Genomic DNA, 19,894 nt, shown 5'->3' on the forward strand with positions numbered 1-19,894 from the left:
TTTCGAAAAGAGTAAGATCTCAGGTAAAAAGATTTGTTCCCACTTGTCATTTTTGTGGTAGAAAAGGACATATCCGACCTAAATGTTTCACGTTGAAAAATCTGTTTAAAACAAATTATTTTGATAATTTGGAAAAATCTCAAAAGAAACATAAAGGTTTGAAACAAATATGGGTGAAAAAGAATTGTCTAGCTGGTTTTTCTGATAAAACTGCTGCATCTCAAATGTGGTATTCTGACAGTGGTTGTTCTAGACATATGACAGGTGACAAGGACTTTTTGACTAACATTCGGCCTATGCAATGTGGAGAAGTCACTTTTGGTAATGGCTTATCTGGAAAAGTTGTTGGTATGGGAACTCTAAACTTTGAAGGGTTACCTAGACTGAAAAATGTAATGTTAGTTGAAGGACTGAGGGCTAATTTACTTAGCATTAGTCAAATTTGTGACCAAGGGTTTACTGTTTCATTTGATAGTGATCATTGTTATGTTCTGAATGATAATAATGAATGTATCTTGCAAGGATTTCGATCCAATGATAACTGTTACACTCTAACTCCTGTGTTTACTTGTCATTCAGCTATCAACAACACCACAGATTTGTGGCATGCCAAGCTTGGGCATATTAATTATAAAAACCTGAAAAAATTGTCAAATGCAGGTATTGTTCGAGGTCTTCCCAAGCTTGGTAAGGAAAGTGTTGGTAAGTGTGAACCGTGTCAACTTGGGAAGCAATTAAAAATCACTCACAAGCTTGTGTCTGATATCAATACCTCAAAAGTATTGGAATTGCTTCACATGGATCTTATGGGTCCAATCCAAGTTGAAAGTTTGAATGGGAAACGATATATCTTTGTTTGTGTTGATGATTTCTCTCGTTTTACTTGGGTAGATTTCTTAAGAGAAAAGTCTGACACTTTTGATGCCTTTAAAACTCTTTGTTTGAGATTAAGAGTTGAGAAAGGTTGTAATATTGGGAAAAATTTTTGAATTCGAAGTGATCATGGTAAGGAGTTTGAAAATTCTGTGTATGATGATTTTTGCAAGTCTACAGGTATAACTCATGAATTTTCAGCTCCCAAAACCCCTCAACAAAATGGAGTTGTTGAGAGGAAGAATCGAACATTGCAGGAAATGGCAAGAGTGATGTTAAATAGCAAGAAATTGACAAAGCGCTTATGGGCTGAAGCTATTAACACAGCTTGCTATATAATAAACAGAGTGTTTATTCGTCCAGGTACCTCAAAAATATCTTATGAAATCTGGAAAGGTAAGCGTCCCAATGTAAGTCATTTTCATGTTTTTGGATGTGTGTGTTATGTTTATAGAGATCGTGAGCATATTGGTAAATTTGATGCTAAAAGTGATGTTGGTGTGTTTATTGGGTATTCCTTAAATAGTAGAGCTTATCGTGTTTATAACATGAGAACTCAAACTGTTTTGGAATCAGCTAATGTGGTTGTTGATGATTTTAAAGATTTTTCAGAGTTTTCCACAGAAGCCAAGATAGATAGTCTCATGGATGCCCCTCCAGAAGCAGAAAAAGCAGATCCCAATGCAGCAGAACGCTTTCTGATGCTGCAAATTAAGAATCTGCTGCTGCAACTGAGACTGGAGAACCAGAACCGTCTATCTTGACTCATCCAAACATCATCACTGACTCTATTCAGAAAGAACCAAGCACTAGAGTCAAATTGAATCATCCAAAAGATCTCATTCTTGGAAATCCTGAAGAAAGCATGGTAACTCGCAGAAGGTATGTTAATCTGATCAACTTTCTTTGTTTTGTCTCTCAATATGAACCGAAAAATGTGAAGGAAGCCATGACCTTTGAGGAATGGCTCAATGCAATGGAAGAGGAACTCAACCAATTTGTTCGCAACAAGGTATGGATTTTGGTCCGAAGACCAAAAGGTATAAATATAATTGGAACAAAATGGTTATTTAAAAATAAAAGTGATGAGTTCGGTACAATTGTGAGAAACAAGGCTCGTTTGGTGGCACAAGGGTACACACAGGTAGAAGGTATTGATTTTGATGAAACTTTTGCTCTTGTTGCAAGATTAGAATCAATTCGGTTACTTTTGTGTATTGCTTGTATCTTGAATATTAAATTGTTTCAAATGGATGTAAAATCTGCCTTCCTAAATGGTATTTTGAATGAGGAAGTTTATGTTGAGCAACCAAAAGGATTTGAAGATCCTCAATTTCCAGACCATGTGTACAAGCTTGGAAAAGCTTTGTATGGTCTGAAACAAGCTCCTCGAGCTTGGTATGAAAGGTTAACTCAATTTTTACTTTCTCATGATTATCAAAGAGGTAGTGTGGATAAAACTCTTTTCATCAAGCATATAAAATCTGATTTTATCATTGCTCAAATTTATGTTGATGATATAGTTTTTGGTTCTACATCTAACCATGAAGTGCAGGTTTTTGTTGATCAAATGAAAAGTGAATTTGAAATGAGCATGGTTGGTGAGCTTACTTTCTTTTTGGGTCTTCAAGTGAGACAAATGGAAGGAGGTACATTTGTATCTCAAAGTAAGTATGCTAAGAACCTTGTCAAGAAATTCGGTCTTGAATCGGCTAAGCAGGTAAGTACTCCAATGAGCACCACATTGAAATTGACAAAAGATGAGAATGGAGTAAAGGTAGACACTACACTTTATCGTAGCATGATTGGAAGTCTTTTGTATTTAACTGCTAGTCGTCCTGATATTAGTTACAGTGTGGGAGTTTGTGCTAGATATCAAAGTAATCCTATGAAATCTCATGTATTAGCTGTAAAAAGGATTATTCGATATGTTAATAGCACTCTTAATTATGGAATTTGGTACTCGAAAGATACTAATTCTAATCTTGCTTGTTTTAGTGATGCAGATTGGGCAGGCAATGCTGATTATCGAAAGAGCACAAGTGGAGGGTGCTTCTTTCTTGGGAATAATCTAGTATCTTGGCATAGAAAGAAACAAAATTCCATTTCCTTGTCCACTGCCGAAGCTGAGTACATAGCTGCTGCCAGTTGTTGTACTCAACTGTTATGGTTGAAACAAATGTTGATTGATTATGGATTTGAATTGGGTGTTTTGACTATTTTTTGTGATAACACTAGTGCCATAAATATTTCCAAAAATCCTGTTCAACATTCTAGAACAAAGCACGTTGACATAAGGCATCACTTTATTAGGGAACTTGTTGAAAATAAATCTTTGCAATTAGAATATGTTGATACTGAAAAACAATTAGCTGATATTTTCACAAAGACCCTAGATGCAAGTCAGTTTGACTCCCTCAGAAAGTCTTTGGGAGTTTGCATTGTTTAAATATCTCTTGTTCATATTTTTGTACAATATTGTTATGTGATTCTTCTCTAGCTTTTAATCTTCTTTCATTATATTTTGACAAATCATGTTTATGCTTTTGGATTATAATTAGTTAGGATCTCATTCTTATCATACTTTGTGATGTTGTGTTAAAAGATTCATGTTACTCTTTATTTGTGTCTAAGATTAAATAATGTTCTTATACAGAGTTGAGCAATTTTTGTTTCAGTCTTGTCAGGCCCCTTGCTGGAATAGAGCTACCCATACGGAGGTGTGAAAGCCATCTTTTGAGTAAGCTGGAACATTGTAATTAGCAACTATGATGAGGATGTACTACCATAGAAAAGGGCTACCTTCAGTATGGTGTGATAGCATCCAGTTGCGGGATCAAATTGAAAAAGGCGAAAATGAAAAATCTTGCCAAGGACAATGATCCTATTTTCACTGCACACACTTATGTCTGACAAGTGTGTTCAAATTTGTAAGTCTCCTCTATTAAATTAAATTGATAATCCTGGTTCACATTTTTTTGTAACATGCATATCTTTTTCCTCAACATCAATTAAGTATGATTTGTTCCTGAGATACTAATTAGTTATTTTCCTTAAAAGCATAACATGTATTTTATTTTGTCAATTTCCAATGATATTTGATTACATTGCTTGTTTAGAATCTCATATATTTATTGTACACATTATTTTCGGTTTTGTTTTAAAATAAAAAAAAAAAAGGAGGAGTGTGACTTGTTTCATGGGCTAAGGAAATTTTATGCTTAAATGGTAAGTATCAACATTTATTCTTCCTTGATTTATTTTGATATGTTTCCAATTAAAGATTAATCTTTATATGGTAATGTGTCTTTATTCTTGAAAGATTGATTTATTTTTGGAAATATTGTTGGTAATTCTAGTTTCCTTTTATTTGAAAAAAAAAAAGAGGAAAGGAGTTGAGGAGTGGGCGGTTTCCTTTTATGTGTTCATGGGCTGGCGGTTTCCATTTAAATTTTCAAAATTGGTTTCCTTTTTCTTGTCTTTCTTCCAAGTTTATATAAACCAATCTTTGTCATTTAACTCACCACCTACCCGAACATATTCTCTTGTTCCTTGTGCTGTTTCTGTTCATCTTCTCCTTCAGATCCAAAATGGTGAGAATCAAGAATCTAGGGCATACTAAAAAGTTGGAAGAAACAATTACAACTCCGTCCAATGCTCCCCCTGCTGCTTCAGTTCATCCTCCTGCTGTTGCAAAGCCTGGAGATTCATCGCTTCCCCAGCGTGAATCTCAAACCGAGAAGCCAAAACGTCCACCCAAGCAAGTTGCTCGCAAATCGGTAAGACCACTTCGAACCTGGACTTCTTCATCTGAATCTTCGAAGGAATCTCCTCCTCCGTTGGCAGTTCCCCCACCTGCTGCATCAATTCCTGCCTCCACTCCAACAGGCCCTTCTACTCGAACTCGAGCCCAGCAAGCCTCTGCTGAGAAGGAACTTCGAGCTTCTCAAAGTCGTGATAAGGCAGTCCCTCCAGCCAAGAAGAAACTCAAGACCAATCCTCCCTCGACTTCTTCAAGTTCCAGTTCAGAAGAAGAAGATCCTTTGGAAGTCTCTTCAGACAAATCAGTGTCTCTTCATTCAGAGAAAGACAGTGAGGACACAGAACTCGAGCCTGAGCCTCCTCGATCAAAATCTGCTTCTGCAGCAAAGGCTTCTGCTGCTGCCAAAGGCAAGCAGCCTATGGAAGAGCCTTCCTCTGGTAATGTTCCTTCATCTCTTTCTGACTGCCCTCGATTTTATTATCGTGATAATGAACGTGACTGGAATTTATATGCAAACCGTAAGTTTGAAAGTGAGAGGAACTATGATTTGCATGCTCATAGGGTTTATGGGATTGTAAAGTTTATTCAATTTCATCAATGGGAAAACACACTCACTGGTTTCATTGGATTCATTTCAAACATTGTTAAGGATTTCTATGCTAATCTCACTGATGATTTTCTTGATGAGAATTCTCGACTATATCGAAGAGTTTATGTTAGGGGTCATTGGTTCTCTTTTTCTGTAAAGGATATTGCTCAAGCTTTGCAATTGCCCGAGAATGTCTCCAATGCAGTGATGTCCATGGATCGTGAGTTGATGCTCTCTGAACTCACGGGTGCTCGTTCAGAATTGAAACCAGGGGAGAGTCTTCGAATCACTCAACTCACTTTTGCTCATGCATCTCTTATGCGGTTTGCTCTAAGCAATTGGGTTCCTAACTCCAACAAGACCGTAGTGTCTAAAGATGTGGCATCACTCTTATACCGCATCACTTCTGGAACTTCAATTGATTTGGCCTCACACATTCTGAATCAGATTGTCTCCTTCCGAATAGGTAAAAAGCCAACCTTTAAACTTGTATTTCCAAATCTAATATATAAGGTTTTATCTTCTCAGAAGAATGTGGCCCAATCACATGAAACACTTGAGCCTCCTATCAGTGGACCTACATTCCAACCCTCGGAATACTTTGATGGTGTGTTTCAAAAACGGCCAAAGGCTGGAGCTGCTGCTGCTGCAAGTTCAAGTTCTGCTGCAGCAGAACTCCTTGAAGTCAAGTCAGAAGTTCAAAATGTGAACAATCGACTTGCAGCAATGGAAGAAGTTTAGTATGAGATGTCCAAGCATTTGACTTCTTTGGTTAAACTCTACCGAGACTAAGTTGTTGTGTTTTTCTTTGCTTTTGATTAAACTTATCTCTATTTTTCTTTCTTTGTTTTCTTTGGCACTCCGATAAACAAAAAGGGGGAGAGATATTTATTTTTTGCCATACTCTGGACCCTTTTTCCAGGGGGAGTTGTGGTTGATTAGTACTTGTGAACATATCTTTTAAAGTTAGCTTGTTTTTGGTTTCTTTGTGATATTCGATTGTGTTACTCAGGGGGAGTAGTTTCTTTTGCTCTTGCTAACTTTGACTTGCAGGTACTTTTTGTTAAAAATTATTTTGCTAATCTAAAGTGCCAAAGGGAGAGATTGTAAAGTTCTTTTTTGGCAAGTTAGTTGACAAAATAATTTTTCCTTTTATGGTAAGATTGGTGTGCATTCATTTTTCGATTTCTTGCCTTATAAATTCGGATTGTAGTTGCTCTTTTCCTTGTTAGGAAAGTTGCACTTTCAGCTGAACTTTCCTTTGTTGAAAACTTCTTAAAAGAGAAGAAATTCTCTTTTGGAAAGTTGTCTTTTTTAGGGAAACTTTGATTATTGCCTTTTCCTTTTTGATTTTGATTGTATCTTGATACAATCAGAATATCTAATCTATTTTTGGCAGGAATCAACCATTTATAGAAGATCGGACCCGATTTTAGCAAGTTTTCCGATTCTGGTGTTATCTGCTGCGTCAGCCTCTAATTCTGATGTAGCAGATCGTGTTTTCTTAGGAAAGTTTTTGTACAGCTGTAGATTCGAACTTGTGGTTGCCTCTTTGGTTTCTATGATCTATGAATAGAGCCTAGAGAGCAACCATTCGAATTAACTCTTCCATTAATCATTTTTTGCATTTATCTTTTTGAGAGAAGAGTGTTTCTTTGTTTTGTGAGAGCCTAGTTGTTCATCTAGGTTCTAGTTGTTTATTTCTATTCTTACTCTATCTTAGAGGTTGTGAAGAACTACTTGACTGAACAAGAGATTGGTCTTCGGGAGAAGACTTGATAAAGCCTTACTTCGGGAGAAAGTAAGCACTTGGTCTTTGGGAGAAGACTTGATAAAGCCTTACTTCGGGAGGAAGTAAGCACTTGGTCTTCGAAAGAAGACTTATTGAAGCCTTACTTCGGGAGGAAGTAAGCACTCACACTTCAAAGACGAAGGGAGTTCGGGCTTGAAGGTGTTTCAAGAAGTCAGATTCATAAAGTGGATTACAAAGGATTGCGGCAATACTTTAGAGGGAGTCTAAACTTGTTTAAGTCAATTGTCTTTGTAATTTTGATACTTTATTAATTGATTTCATTCTCTGGGCGTGGCCCCGTGGACTAGGAGTGTTCGTGAGAACACTGATACCACGTATAAATCTCTTGTGTCAAGTTATTTATTTTTCTGCAAATATTTTATATTCTGCCTGTTCTGTTTTGTTGTAGCAGAATTATTTTCCGCGTCTGCAAACGCTTCCAGTTTTTATATTTTCTTATATACAACTGACATTTGCAAAAACACGGTTTTTCACATTTCATGACCTAGATAGGCAATACGCTCCATGATGTACCATCCAACTTAAGACCAACAAAGCTGTCCTGCCCTAAAGCTTTTTAAAAGAATCCAAAGTTTTGTATTGGAGAAACTAGTGGGGCAAGATAAATTTGGGAGAAAAGAAAAGAACACATTCTCCCCCATTTCTATATGAAATGTCATCCTCTTTCTTAACTTATTTTTCTTTTGTAATTTCTTTCCTAACTTATTTTATTTTAGTTTAATATTATTAATTAAAAAATAAAAAGACAAATACATCCTTAAAAAGCAATAAATAATAAATAATTACATCTCAATTTAATCAAATTAAAGCATTTTTCGAATATGTAAATAAAATAAATTAATTCTAACTTCCTTTTCGGTCAATTTAGTGAACCACATTTTTGTTTGGATCACAATTTAATAAACGTGTATTTTCAGTGCACAAAGGGTAAAATTAAGCTATGCAGCTTTCCTTTTGTTACTTGAGTGAACATAAAACCAATACCTTTGCCACATTAGCAGATTGTGTTGACCTTAAAAGGTTTAGTTAGTATACTTTGTCCTAACTCTTGAGCTAAACACATGTTAGTGTTAGTCAAGGAGGGGTGTTATTTGAAATCACATTTTACATTTTTCTTTCAATTCAATACAAGGTTTGCATAATTGTGGTTATTAATCTTGTTTATTTACACATTTTTGGCCATTATTACTCTTTAGCTAAACACATATATGTTTCATTCCTAGAAGCATGTTTATCCAAGTACGAGATTGATGCTGCAGCATTCAGTGCTGCTCCTATTGAAAGAGCCTTCTCATCAACAAAAAAGTAAGGAGAATGCAAGTACTTATCAGATTTTAAGCACTTATTCCCTATCCCAATCACAAAAAATGCAGCAGACATTCTTTGTGAGAAGAAACTAAAATCTTCAGATCCCATATTCAAGGGAAAAACATGTACATTATCTTCCCCAACAAGTGCTTCTCCAACTTGTTTCACATGTTCATACAATCCTTCGTCGTTAACCATCACCGGATGATGAGGCACCGATTGATCTTCCATGAAGTCCATCACGGCCGTACAGTGATGCATCAATGCTTCTTGCTCTGTAATCTGCATGGGGATGATCGTAAAATTGTCAATGCATTTAATTTAATGGTTTTATAGAAAAATAATGATTTATACAATGTATGAGTTCATCCATGTTGTACCTCTTTGATCCTTTTTTGGAGGAACAAGAGACCTTCAGGGCTCAAGCTTCTAAAAGTTCCTCCAAATGTTACAGACTCTGGGATCACATTTCTTGCTTCTCCTCCCTTTATGAATCCGACTGTCACAACCTGTATATGATTCAATATAATGGATTTAAACGTGTGAGTTTTAGATGAAAATTATTGGAAAGTTTTGTTTTTCTAAATAGTTTTAGTATTAGAGTTAGTCTCACATTGCTAATGTGTGTATGAATAAATTGTCATATATAACATTGTGGTGAATCCTCACCCTCAAAACAGGTTATTACAGCAGTAACAATGTCCAAAAAACCCAATTCAAAACAAAAACCAATTATAAAACTAAAACTTGAATTAAGAGTGATACTCCATTTTACATCCTTCCACACACACTCACTGTGATCTTGGACTCTCTCACAGATTAAGTGAGTTTAATCCCAACAAACATAAATAAGCTACTTCTCCTATAGCCAATTGGTTTCGAGATGAAACCCTTTGCATCTTATCCCAAATTCTAACATCTAGTGATAATTGTTTAGAAGCAAGTGGTGGGTTATTTTTAATAATCAGCTCACAAATTAAGACAATTATATTTGAGCTAAATAAGTCAAATTAAATGAGCTCAATTAATACCTTATACCGATATGAGCTTAACACTACAGGGTTTGGTCGCTAAAGTTAATCTCTAACCACACTTTTTCTCCATTCCCATCAATTGAGGGAGAAAGGATAAAGAAAAGATTAGTTTGTGGAAGATAGGATAATCCCTTCTCATATTAAACATCATAAAATCAGATAAATTCTCTATCTTATAGTAATTTAAGATTTCATGTATGTATTTAGAACTAGTCCTATCACCAAGTTGCAATTGAAATGTTTAGAAGCTATATCAAGCAAAAGCAATAATAATGATATATAGAGCTCAAGTGCTGAAACAAATTAACATGAAATAAAATTCTAAAAATAAGAAAAGGAACACTAAAAACATTACATTGCCTTCAAGCGGATTGGTTTCGCGAGATACAATTTGTTGGAGAGAAAGAATTGCAGAGGCCGCTACAATAATGGGGTCTCTGGTGTGATGAGGAGTAGATCCATGACCACCCAATCCTTGTATAGTGGCTGAGAACTGACCTGCACCAGCAAGGATTGGACCAGGCCTTGATGCTATGGCACCAGATGGTAGTGATGGAAAAACATGTATACTCAAAATGGCATCAATGTTATCCAAAATACTGTCTTTTAACATGTGGTAAGCACCAGCATAACCTTCTTCTCCTGGCTGAAAAACTAGCTTTACTGTTCCCTGATGATATGTTATAGGAATTAAATAAGTAAATAAGAGTAGTAGTTAAGACATTATAATTGGACATAAATATAGTTTTTATATTTACCTTTAGGGAATGTTTTCTTGCTTGGAGTAACTTTGCTGCTCCAAGTAGCATAGCTACATGAGTATCATGACCACATGCATGCATTTTTCCATCAATCTTGCTCTTGTAATCCCAATCTACCAATTCCTGCCAAACAAAATGAACTTCAAATTTTATAGACAATTTTTTTTGGAAATGTGACTATTATGGAGTAATCTTCAAAATTCTTATGTATATTTAGGAGGCAATCATAGTAGGGTGTTAATTTCTCCCAATTGATAGGAACATCTATAATTTTGGTATTTTAAGAAGTTAATTTTTTTATATGATGATTTACATTACAGTTATAGTATGTTTGTTATTGATTTTTTGAAATTTTTTAAATAATTTATGATACTAAAAAATAAATATAGGTAAAACTAAATGTTTAAATCGCGTTTTTAACATTGCAAATATTTTAATTTTTTTTTTTAAAAAAAATTAATTACATTGTATATAGTCATATAAAAAAAAATTTAAATTGAATTATAGGATCTTATTGGCATAATAAGAAACTAAAACATTATTTTTTAAGATAATATTTATTTTTATAATTTTTAAAGTATAAGTTTGAAAAAATATAATTTTTCTCAAAATAATAATTTTATTGGAAAAATTTAGGAAAAAGTTAAAAAAATATATATATAAAAAAACAACATAAGCTAACTGGTTACTCCTTTATGATAATTGGTTACCCTTCTGGTTACCATAAGGGTACTGGTTACTTTTACATGATTTTCTCATATTTTTTCAATTTTTTTTTTATTAATTTGCCATAAAATAATCTTTTTTTTTTAAAAAAAACTATATTTTTATTAAAAAAAATTATAAAAACTCATAAAATTTATAATTTCGTCAATTTTTTACCTAGAGAAATAAAAGTTTAACTTTGGGAAAGCATAACTATTTTATTTTTTCTAATTCTGGAAGTTCATATTGACATTATTATAAATTAGTTGGCTGAAGGTATTTTTAAAATAATTTTAGACTCTTGTAAAAATCAATTTTCATAATCCAATTGGAAATGAAATCACATGGCAACCTTTTGCAATAAAACATGAATATATAAATTTGTATATGATTTTCAGAAACCTGTAAAGGGAGAGCATCCATGTCAGCTCTGAGACCAAAAACTGGTTTAGAACCAGAACCAATATAGGCAACCACTCCAGTCTTGGCAACAGGCCATTTATACTCAATCCCCATTGACTCAAGCTCAGTCCTTATGAGTTGACTCGTCCTCTCCTCCTCAAAACCCAGTTCAGGGTACTTGTGAATTTGCCTCCTTATCTTTATCATCCATTCAAAGAACTCCGCCTCCTTCGCCGATTCCAGCAACTCCCCACTCAGAAACTCCAGCTGATGATGATGATCATGATGATGATCTTCCCCATTAGTAGTAGATTGGTACAACAAAACTGACAATACTAAGCAAAGTAAAAGAGTACCCATTAGATTCAACAATAATATGAACTTTGGTGGAGAACCCAAATGAGAGACTCTTTCTGTCTTATAATGCTTACACCAATGATCAAACCAAATCTTTTGAACTTGGACACTTGTTTAAAAAAGTTCTGATTTTTTTCTTTTTTGAGGCAAAAATAGGATAGTTCAGATTTTTTATTTTCTTTTCTTTTTTGGGGTGATATGAAAAGTGGGATTCTGCAGTGCCCAAATGTGATTTTGGTGATGATTTTGTGTAAGTGTAAACACAAAATATAACGATTAACTTTTGAGAATAATATTAACTTTTGTGTTTTCAGTTATAGCAGTGATTGACATTATTATCAAATTGATGAGTCATCATTACCAAAATCTAATTTTAAATGACAATTTCCCCTTTGCACTACAGAATCACAGAGCTAGAGCTATCAAAACTAGAATATTGCTACATTTACTAGCTACCAAGCTTGGTAGCATGTTTGTATAAAGAAATATTAAGACTATATATATCTCCTATTCATTATTCTAATAAACTAAGAGCACTCACAAAAATTCTAATTTAAAAGACTTCATACAAATTTTACATTTTTTATTCTATTTTTTGAAATACCTCACAAAAATTTACTTTTTTTTTATTTAGAAAAATTGCGGCATAAGTCTCCAAAAACTTCAATTTGATGCAGATAAGTCCCTAACCTCAAAAATTGGAGATAATAATCTCCAAATTCACTATTTAGTATGTCTTTTAGGGTGTGTTTGGAAGTAAATGTGTAATTACTAGGTAGGGTAATTACTAGGATAGTAATTACACAGTTTAGTAATTACACTATATTTTAAAATGCAAGGTGTGTTTGGATATGAGGTGGTAATTACATATGAATTCCTAATATCTTGTTTGGCAAAATAGTTAGTAATTACATAGGAAAATAATATTTTTTAATAGCTAATGTTTAATATGGAAAGTTTTTAGTAAATACACAGTGTAATTACATTCAATTCTCATGGGGGGCTATGAGAATTAGAGAGTGTAATTGGAACCCCTCAATTACTTCTAATTACAGAGTTATAGTGTAATTACATGGTCAGACAAACATGACAAATTGTGTAATTACCTCTAATTACACACAAATCCAATTACAATGTGACTTTCCAAACGCACCCTTAGTCTTTTTTTAACAAATCCATTTACTAATTAAATGCGACGTGTTGACAAATTATTGGTCCAAATCATACTTTTCGTTTAAAATAATTTAAAATTAAAAAATAAAATAATTATATTTTTTTTTATAAAATTTAATAAAAAAAATTAAAAACTTTATTCTTTTTTTTTTTATTTCATTTTCTTTTATTTTTTTTCTCTCTTGACTTTTCAACTCTCTGTCTCTCTACTTGTTCTTCTTCGACAGCCACAAACAATCCATGGTCATGGAAACCATGCTCAATTGACCACCATTTTTTTTTGCAAGCTATCTAATATATATTTATTATATTTTTATTATTTTTTTTTTGTGTGTTGAATTTGTTGTTAGACTTTTATTTGGGCTTACATTAAATTTTATTGGTTTTATTAAAACTTGGGTTGATTGGATAGTTCTTTGCTGAGTTAGCCCATGTTGTTGGTGATCAATTGTTAATAGGCTTAGCATCTGTGAGTAAAGTCTAGGTGAAGCAGAAGTGTGGGCTTTTCTAGTTGACTGAAGCCTTTGATGAGCAGGCCCAGCCCAACTAGGGTTTTGTAGCTAAGTCCCCTCCCTAACTCTATAAATACATATTGTCTCATCACAATTGTATACCTTTTGATAATCAGAGAAAATAAGCGCTTCGATTTAGAGATCTAGGGAGGAAGACTTAGTTGATAGTATTGCACTATCAAATTGGAGTAACTGCTGTGGATCAATCAGAGATAATTGCTATGGATCAATCAGGTACACATACCTAATTATTATATCTTATTATTGTGTTCTATGTTATATACAAATAGATCTTGGGTTAATTGTTAATTTATACAACATGTGGTATCAGATTGCCTATTGTATATGATTTAGAACCTATAATTAGTATAATTAATTTGTATATGTTAATTATCCATAATTTCATATTAATTTCGTTATTATTTTATGTTGAATTTTTTGTTTTTAAATCTTAAAACTTTAGGGGTTTTGTTTATTATTAAATTCTCGTTCTATTGATATATTATATGCATGAAATCATTGTGTATATTAAGAGAATTTTAAATTTAAAGTTTTAGGGTTTATATGATTATAATATAAAATTATATTTTGTGTATTTTGATTTTATTGTTTTTGATCTAAAATTGATTATAGATAACTCATTATCAATTGTTTAAGAATGTTCCTACATAATTAATTTCGGATTTAAACTAAGATTAGCATTACAATTTTTTTTTTGTTATGTTCTTCAATTTTCGGATTGGTATTGTCTTGAAATCTAGAGATTTAACCTTTAATACCCGAAATTAGTAGCGTAGATCAATTAGAAATTCAATCCCGATCGAAACCCATCCAAAATCCCCAATTTTTCGTCGTTTTTTGGCCGGAAAACACCACAGACCCGACTGGGCCGAACCGGGTCGCGTGACCCGTTTGCAGGAACCGGCTGGAGGAAGAAGGAGGTTCCAGCCAGCGAAGCCCACTCGCGGCAGGTGGCGCGTGGGGCGCGTGGGGCCTCGTCCGATGTCCGTTTTCGACGATTTTTTTTTCCAGCATTATTAGAATTTGATTTCTGATTTTTTGGTGATTTTTAATTAATTTTTTTGACTCCGTTTAATAATTATTATTATTTTAATGATAATTATGCAGTTAAAAAATTATTAAAAATAATTTTTGATGATTTTTCAAAATCCGTAAATCATAGAAAATTTTTTAAGTTTCTTCTCGTCCCATATGACATAGTCACTCTCTTGTTTAATTTATCTTGACTATGTAATCTCCACCAATATTCTTTATTTCACATTTTTCCATTAATTGTTGTTCTAAAATTATAAAACTTGATTATTTGATATAAAAATAATGTGTTATGGTGGACACTTTATTTTTTTTATTATCAATATAATAAAAGCAATTATATATCTCTTTTGGAAATTTGGTTGAAAATTATTAATTTTCAATGATTGTTTTATCACCAAATTTCACATGTTGAAGAAAATATTATATTTTTGGTTGACTATATGTGTAATTACTTGCCCAAAGGTAGTATTTACATATATTAGTTCACATTCCATGAAGTGAGTTAATATTAAATGTATATATTTTAATTATTTGCCCAAAGGTAATAATTTAAATATATAAATTTATTATTATTTTTTGCTTGAATTAATACATATTTTTAAGAAATTTATTTGCCCAAAGGTAATAAAATTCTTAAATGATATGTATTTTTTCTTTGTTGTTAACTTCATGAAGGTAAATCATGTGTGTGTTATATTCTCACCCCAAAGGGGAGTTTATAATGACCAGTTGATTCTACAATATTTTCTAATACATTGCTCATATTGCTTATTCAAGTTTTAATTTTTGAATTTTTTTGAGTCTCCTTTTCTGTGAACAACAATAATGCTTCCATCCATATTTTGAATGCTTCCAACTACAAGACATGGAAACGAGATGTGGAATTTACTTTAGGCATAATGGATTTGGACTTGTGCCTACGAGAAGAAAAACCTGCTGATCTTACTGACTCCAGTACAGCTGTCGAGAGAACTCATCATGCACAATGGGAAAAGTCAAGTCGACTTAGTCTTCTTACTATGAAAAGATCCATTCCTGAACATCTATTGAGTGGTTTGCCAGACACTACAAATGCCAAAGATTTTTTCAATGCTGTAGAAAAATTATACGACACTGGAGAAAACGCTGAAGCTGGACATCTTATGGATGAAATGACAACCATTAAGTATGATGAATTAAAAGGAGTGCGAGATTTTATTCTGAAATTGGTGAATGTTCAGTCCAAGTTGAAAGATCATAATATTCCTCTTCCTGACTCTTTCATTATTCATCGAGCTCTTCATGCTCTTTCTGACTCTTTCAGCCTAATCAAGACGGCCTACAACACTTACAATCAAACATGGACTATCAGCGACCTAATTTCTCAGTGTGTAGCTGAAGAAAGCAAGCTTAAAAGGGAGAAGAATGAATCTGCTAACTATGTTTCTCACCTCAAGCCCAACAAAGGAAAAGGAAAATTCAAGAATAAAAATGATGGTGCTACAAAACAGAATGGTAATGGTAAGGAGCATAAGAATAAACAGAAGAATAACAATGGAAAGTCCAAATACTCTAATGTGAAGTGTTACTTTTGTGAAAAATTGGGGCATCGGAGAACGGACTGTCACAAATTTAAGACTTGGTTAGAAAAGAAGCAAGCACAATCAGGTAATCCATTGGCATGTGTTTGTTTTGAATCTAATCTAGTTGATGTTCCTATTGATTCTTGGTGGTTAGACAGTGGTGCTACTGTTCATGTTTCTGCTTCCTTACAGGGGCTAAGGGATCTCAGGAAGCCAAGTGAGAGGGAGTCCAAGCTTAAAGTGGGCAATGATGTTGGAGTTGACGTTATCTATGTTGGAACATTTATTCTTGAATTACAGTCTCGTGATAAGATTATTCTGAACAATACTTTTTATGTTCCTACTTTTAAAAGGAATTTAGTTTCGCTTCCGCTTTTGGTTAAACAAGGATATTCTTTTCATTTTGCAAATGATAATGTTGACATTATGCTTGACTCTCGAATTATTGGAAATTGTTTTTATTCTGATGGTCTTTACAAGTTGTCATTGGCTCCTTTAAATTCCTCTTTTAAAGTTGTGAATACTGTGGGTAAAAGACCTCATATTAAGGATACATCCTTATTGTTATGGCACAAAAGATTGGGTCATATTTCCAGAGAAAGGGTTGATCGTTTAATTAAATCTGAAATACTTCCTCCTCTTGATGCTTCTGATTGGGATACTTGTGTTGATTGTACTCGTGGAAAATTAACTAAAACAAGAAAGAAGATTGCAAACCGCAGTCAATCTTTATTGGAAATTATCCACACGGACATCAGTGGTCCTTATTCCACCACGTTGTGCAGAAACAAGTATTTTATCACTTTTATAGATGATTTTTCTCGTTATGGATTCACCTATTTAATTAAAGAAAAATCTGACGCCCTTGATAAACTCAAAATTTTTCGAAATGAGGTTGATAAACAATTAGGAAGAGTCATCAAAGTTGTTCATTCTGATCGTGGAGGAGAATATTATGGTCGTTATACAGAATCTGGACAACACATGGGGTTTTTTGCAGAGTACTTACAAGAAAATGGTATAGTTGCTCAATACACTATGCCTGGTTCACCTGAGCAAAATGGCGTTGCTGAAAGGAGAAATCGCACTCTCATGGATATGGTTAGAAGTATGATGAGTAGAACAAATCTTCCAGAGTTTTTATGGGGTGAAGCACTTATGACTGCAACTTATATTTTAAATCGTGTTCCCAGTAAATTTGTTCCCAAGACCCCTTTCGAGTTATGGACTGGTCGGAAGCCTAGTCTTAATCATCTTCGAGTATGGGGTTGTCCAGCTGAAGTAAAGATTTATGATCCTAATTTGAAAAAGTTAGATCCGAGAACAAATCGCTGTTATTTCATTGGTTATCCAATGCGCTCAAAAGGCTATCGCTTTTACTGTCCCACTCGTGGTACGCGAATTGTTGAATCTCAGACTACTAAATTTCTGGAATTTGATGTTGTTGAAAAAATTCCTTCAACATCTCTTGAAATGGGGGAGTCCTCTAAAGGAATTTGTATTCCTATGTCATTTTCAAGAGATGATAATAGTAGTCTCCATCCTACTCCAGTTGGTAATGCTTCCAGTGTTGATGAATATATTGCTCCCGATATCGAAGATGATGAAGGTCCTATTATTGATGAAGGGCCTATTAATGATGAAGCTCCTATTGTTAATGAGAATCCTGTCATTGAAGAAATTCCAGTTGTGGAAGATGTTATTCAAAACAATGATCAACAAAGAGAAGTTATTCCAGAAGTACCTCCTCTAAGAAGATCTCAGAGACAAAAGAAGTCAACAAAGTGTCATGATAATTTTGTTTATCTTGGAGAAGGAGAATATGATATTGATCATTTTGTGGATCCTGTCACTTTTAGTGAAGCACTTAATAGTCCACAATCTTCAAAATGGTTAGCAGCTACGGATGATGAGATCGACTCCATGAAGAAAAATGGTGTATGGGAGCTAGTTTTATTACCTGATGGTTTTAAACCAATAGGTTGTAAGTGGATTTTAAAGGCTAAAAGGGATAAAAAGGAATGATTGAAAGGTTTAAAGCGCGTTTAGTGGCTAAAGGCTTTACTCAAAGAGAAGGTATTGATTACACTGAAACTTTCTCACCTGTTTCCACTAAAGATTCATTCAGAATTATTATGGCCTTAGTTGCGCATTTTGATTTAGAGTTGCATCAAATGGATGTTAAAACTGCTTTTCTGAATGGAGAATTGAATGAGGAAGTATATATGTCTCAACCTGAAGGCTACAAGGAGAAAGGAAAAGAACACTTAGTTTGCAAGTTGAAACGATCCATTTATGGTCTCAAACAGGCATCTCGCCAGTGGTACTTGAAGTTTGACCAGGTTGTGACATCGTTTGGTTTCGTAGAGAACAAGTTTGATCAGTGTATTTATATTAAGATCAGTGGGAGTCGTTATATTTTTCTTGTTCTTTATGTAGATGACATTTTACTTGCCAGCAGTGATTTGTCACTACTAAATGAGACCAAAAATTTTCTGTCTTCCAATTTTTATATGAAAGATCTTGGAGAAGCATCCTATGTTTTGGGGATTGAGATCCATCGTGACAGGAATCGAAAAGTTCTTGGCTTATCTCAAGAAGCTTACATTAATCGTGTGCTCAAAAGGTTCAACATGGATTTGTGTAAAGCTGGTTCTGTTCCTATTCTGAAAGGGGACAAGTTCACTAAGCAACAATGTCCTAAGAACGATTTGGAAAGAGGAGCAATGAAGAACATCCCTTATGCAAGTGTAGTAGGGAGTTTGATGTATGCTCAGGTTTGCACTCGACCTGACATAGCTTTCGTAGTCAATGTTCTTGGGAGATATTTATCTGATCGTGGCCTTGATCATTGGGTTGCAGCCAAGAAAGTTTTGAGATATTTGCAAAGAACGAAGAGTTTTATGCTTGTGTATAAGCATGTTGACAATCTTCGAGTTGTTGGTTATTCAGATTCAGATTTTGGTGGTTGTGTAGATGATTTAAAGTCAACTTCTGGCTATATTTTCACCTTGGCGAGTCTTGCTATTTCTTGGAAGAGTGTCAAACAGACTTTGATCACGTCATCTACTATGTATGCTGAGTTTGTTGCATGTTATGGGGCATCTTTGCAAGCTTTGTGGCTGAAGAATTTTATTTCGGAGATACGAGTGGTTGATTCTATTTCCACACCTATGCTAATCTATTGTGATAATAATCCGCTGTTTTCTTTTCAAAGAATAACAAGATTAGTAGTGCTTCTAAACATATGGAAATAAAGTATCTCACTGTCAGAGACTTGGTCAAGAAAGGAGACATTGTCATTGAAAATTGCAAGACCGAGTCGATGTTAGGCGATCCTCTAACCAAAGGGTTAAGTGCCGTCTTTGTTTAATAAACATGTTGTTAATATGGGCATTTTAGAATCTTTTGATCTTTTGGGTTAGTGGGAGTTTTGTTTTGTTTGTTTTTAGAAATTATTATTTATAATTTTCTGAATAAAGTTATGAACTACATTTTATGTTTCAATATTTTTTATTATTGAATGGATATGTTTTCAATTATGTTTTGTTATATTCTCGAGAATGATTGAATTGAAAGCATGTAATTCATATTGTTGTGATCATTGTCTTTTAAATTTATTTGCTTATTGACAATGATATGTTGTTGGCTTAATTCTTTAAGCAAGTTTAGTGACACTTACTTATTTTAAGTGGTGTATGTTTAATTTCACTGGCTTATTTATTAAGCATCACGGTATCAGTGAAATTGAGGACTGATAAGGATATTATGTTATTTTAAATTGATCACATGTTGAACATAATTCCTTACCACACTACTAGACTTATTGACCATGTCGATTTAATACTTTGGTATTTGTGATTATGAATGTCTTTTGTTGAGCTAAAAACAATATGACTGTCATAGTTCATTATCAAAGGTTAAATTGGACCGGTATGTTGAGATGCTATCAGAGAACTATCATTTTTAAAGTGGCCACAAATGTT

General features: G+C 33.7%; 1 protein-coding gene across 1 annotated transcript; it reads right to left on the bottom strand.

Moving 5' to 3' along the window:
* Nucleotides 1–8,127: 8,127 nt before the first annotated feature.
* LOC115699838 (IAA-amino acid hydrolase ILR1) lies at nt 8,128–11,717 on the bottom strand. Its single transcript, XM_030627382.2, has 5 exons — nt 11,249–11,717; nt 10,139–10,264; nt 9,736–10,050; nt 8,727–8,855; nt 8,128–8,628 (listed from the first exon to the last, which is right to left on the bottom strand). Exons 1-5 carry the CDS (start codon nt 11,606–11,608, stop codon nt 8,224–8,226), a joined length of 1,335 nt encoding a protein of 444 aa, XP_030483242.2. The 5' UTR covers nt 11,609–11,717; the 3' UTR covers nt 8,128–8,223.
* Nucleotides 11,718–19,894: the final 8,177 nt, after the last annotated feature.

The sequence above is a fragment of the Cannabis sativa genome, chromosome 8 (genome assembly GCF_029168945.1).
Source record: "Cannabis sativa cultivar Pink pepper isolate KNU-18-1 chromosome 8, ASM2916894v1, whole genome shotgun sequence".
In the NCBI taxonomy this organism is placed as follows: Eukaryota; Viridiplantae; Streptophyta; class Magnoliopsida; order Rosales; family Cannabaceae; genus Cannabis; species Cannabis sativa.

What these genes read in the sequence shown, in the direction of transcription:
- LOC115699838 (XM_030627382.2), bottom strand. Translation starts at nt 11,608, where the DNA reads ATGGGTACTCTTTTACTTTGCTTAGTATTGTCAGTTTTGTTGTACCAA. An exon ending in CAAGAAAACATTCCCTAAAG is followed by an intron (nt 10,051 to 10,138) that starts GTAAATATAAAA and finishes ACATATCATCAG; the next exon opens with GGAACAGTAAAGCTAGTTTT. An exon ending in TCCAAAAAAGGATCAAAGAG is followed by an intron (nt 8,629 to 8,726) that starts GTACAACATGGA and finishes ATCCCCATGCAG; the next exon opens with ATTACAGAGCAAGAAGCATT.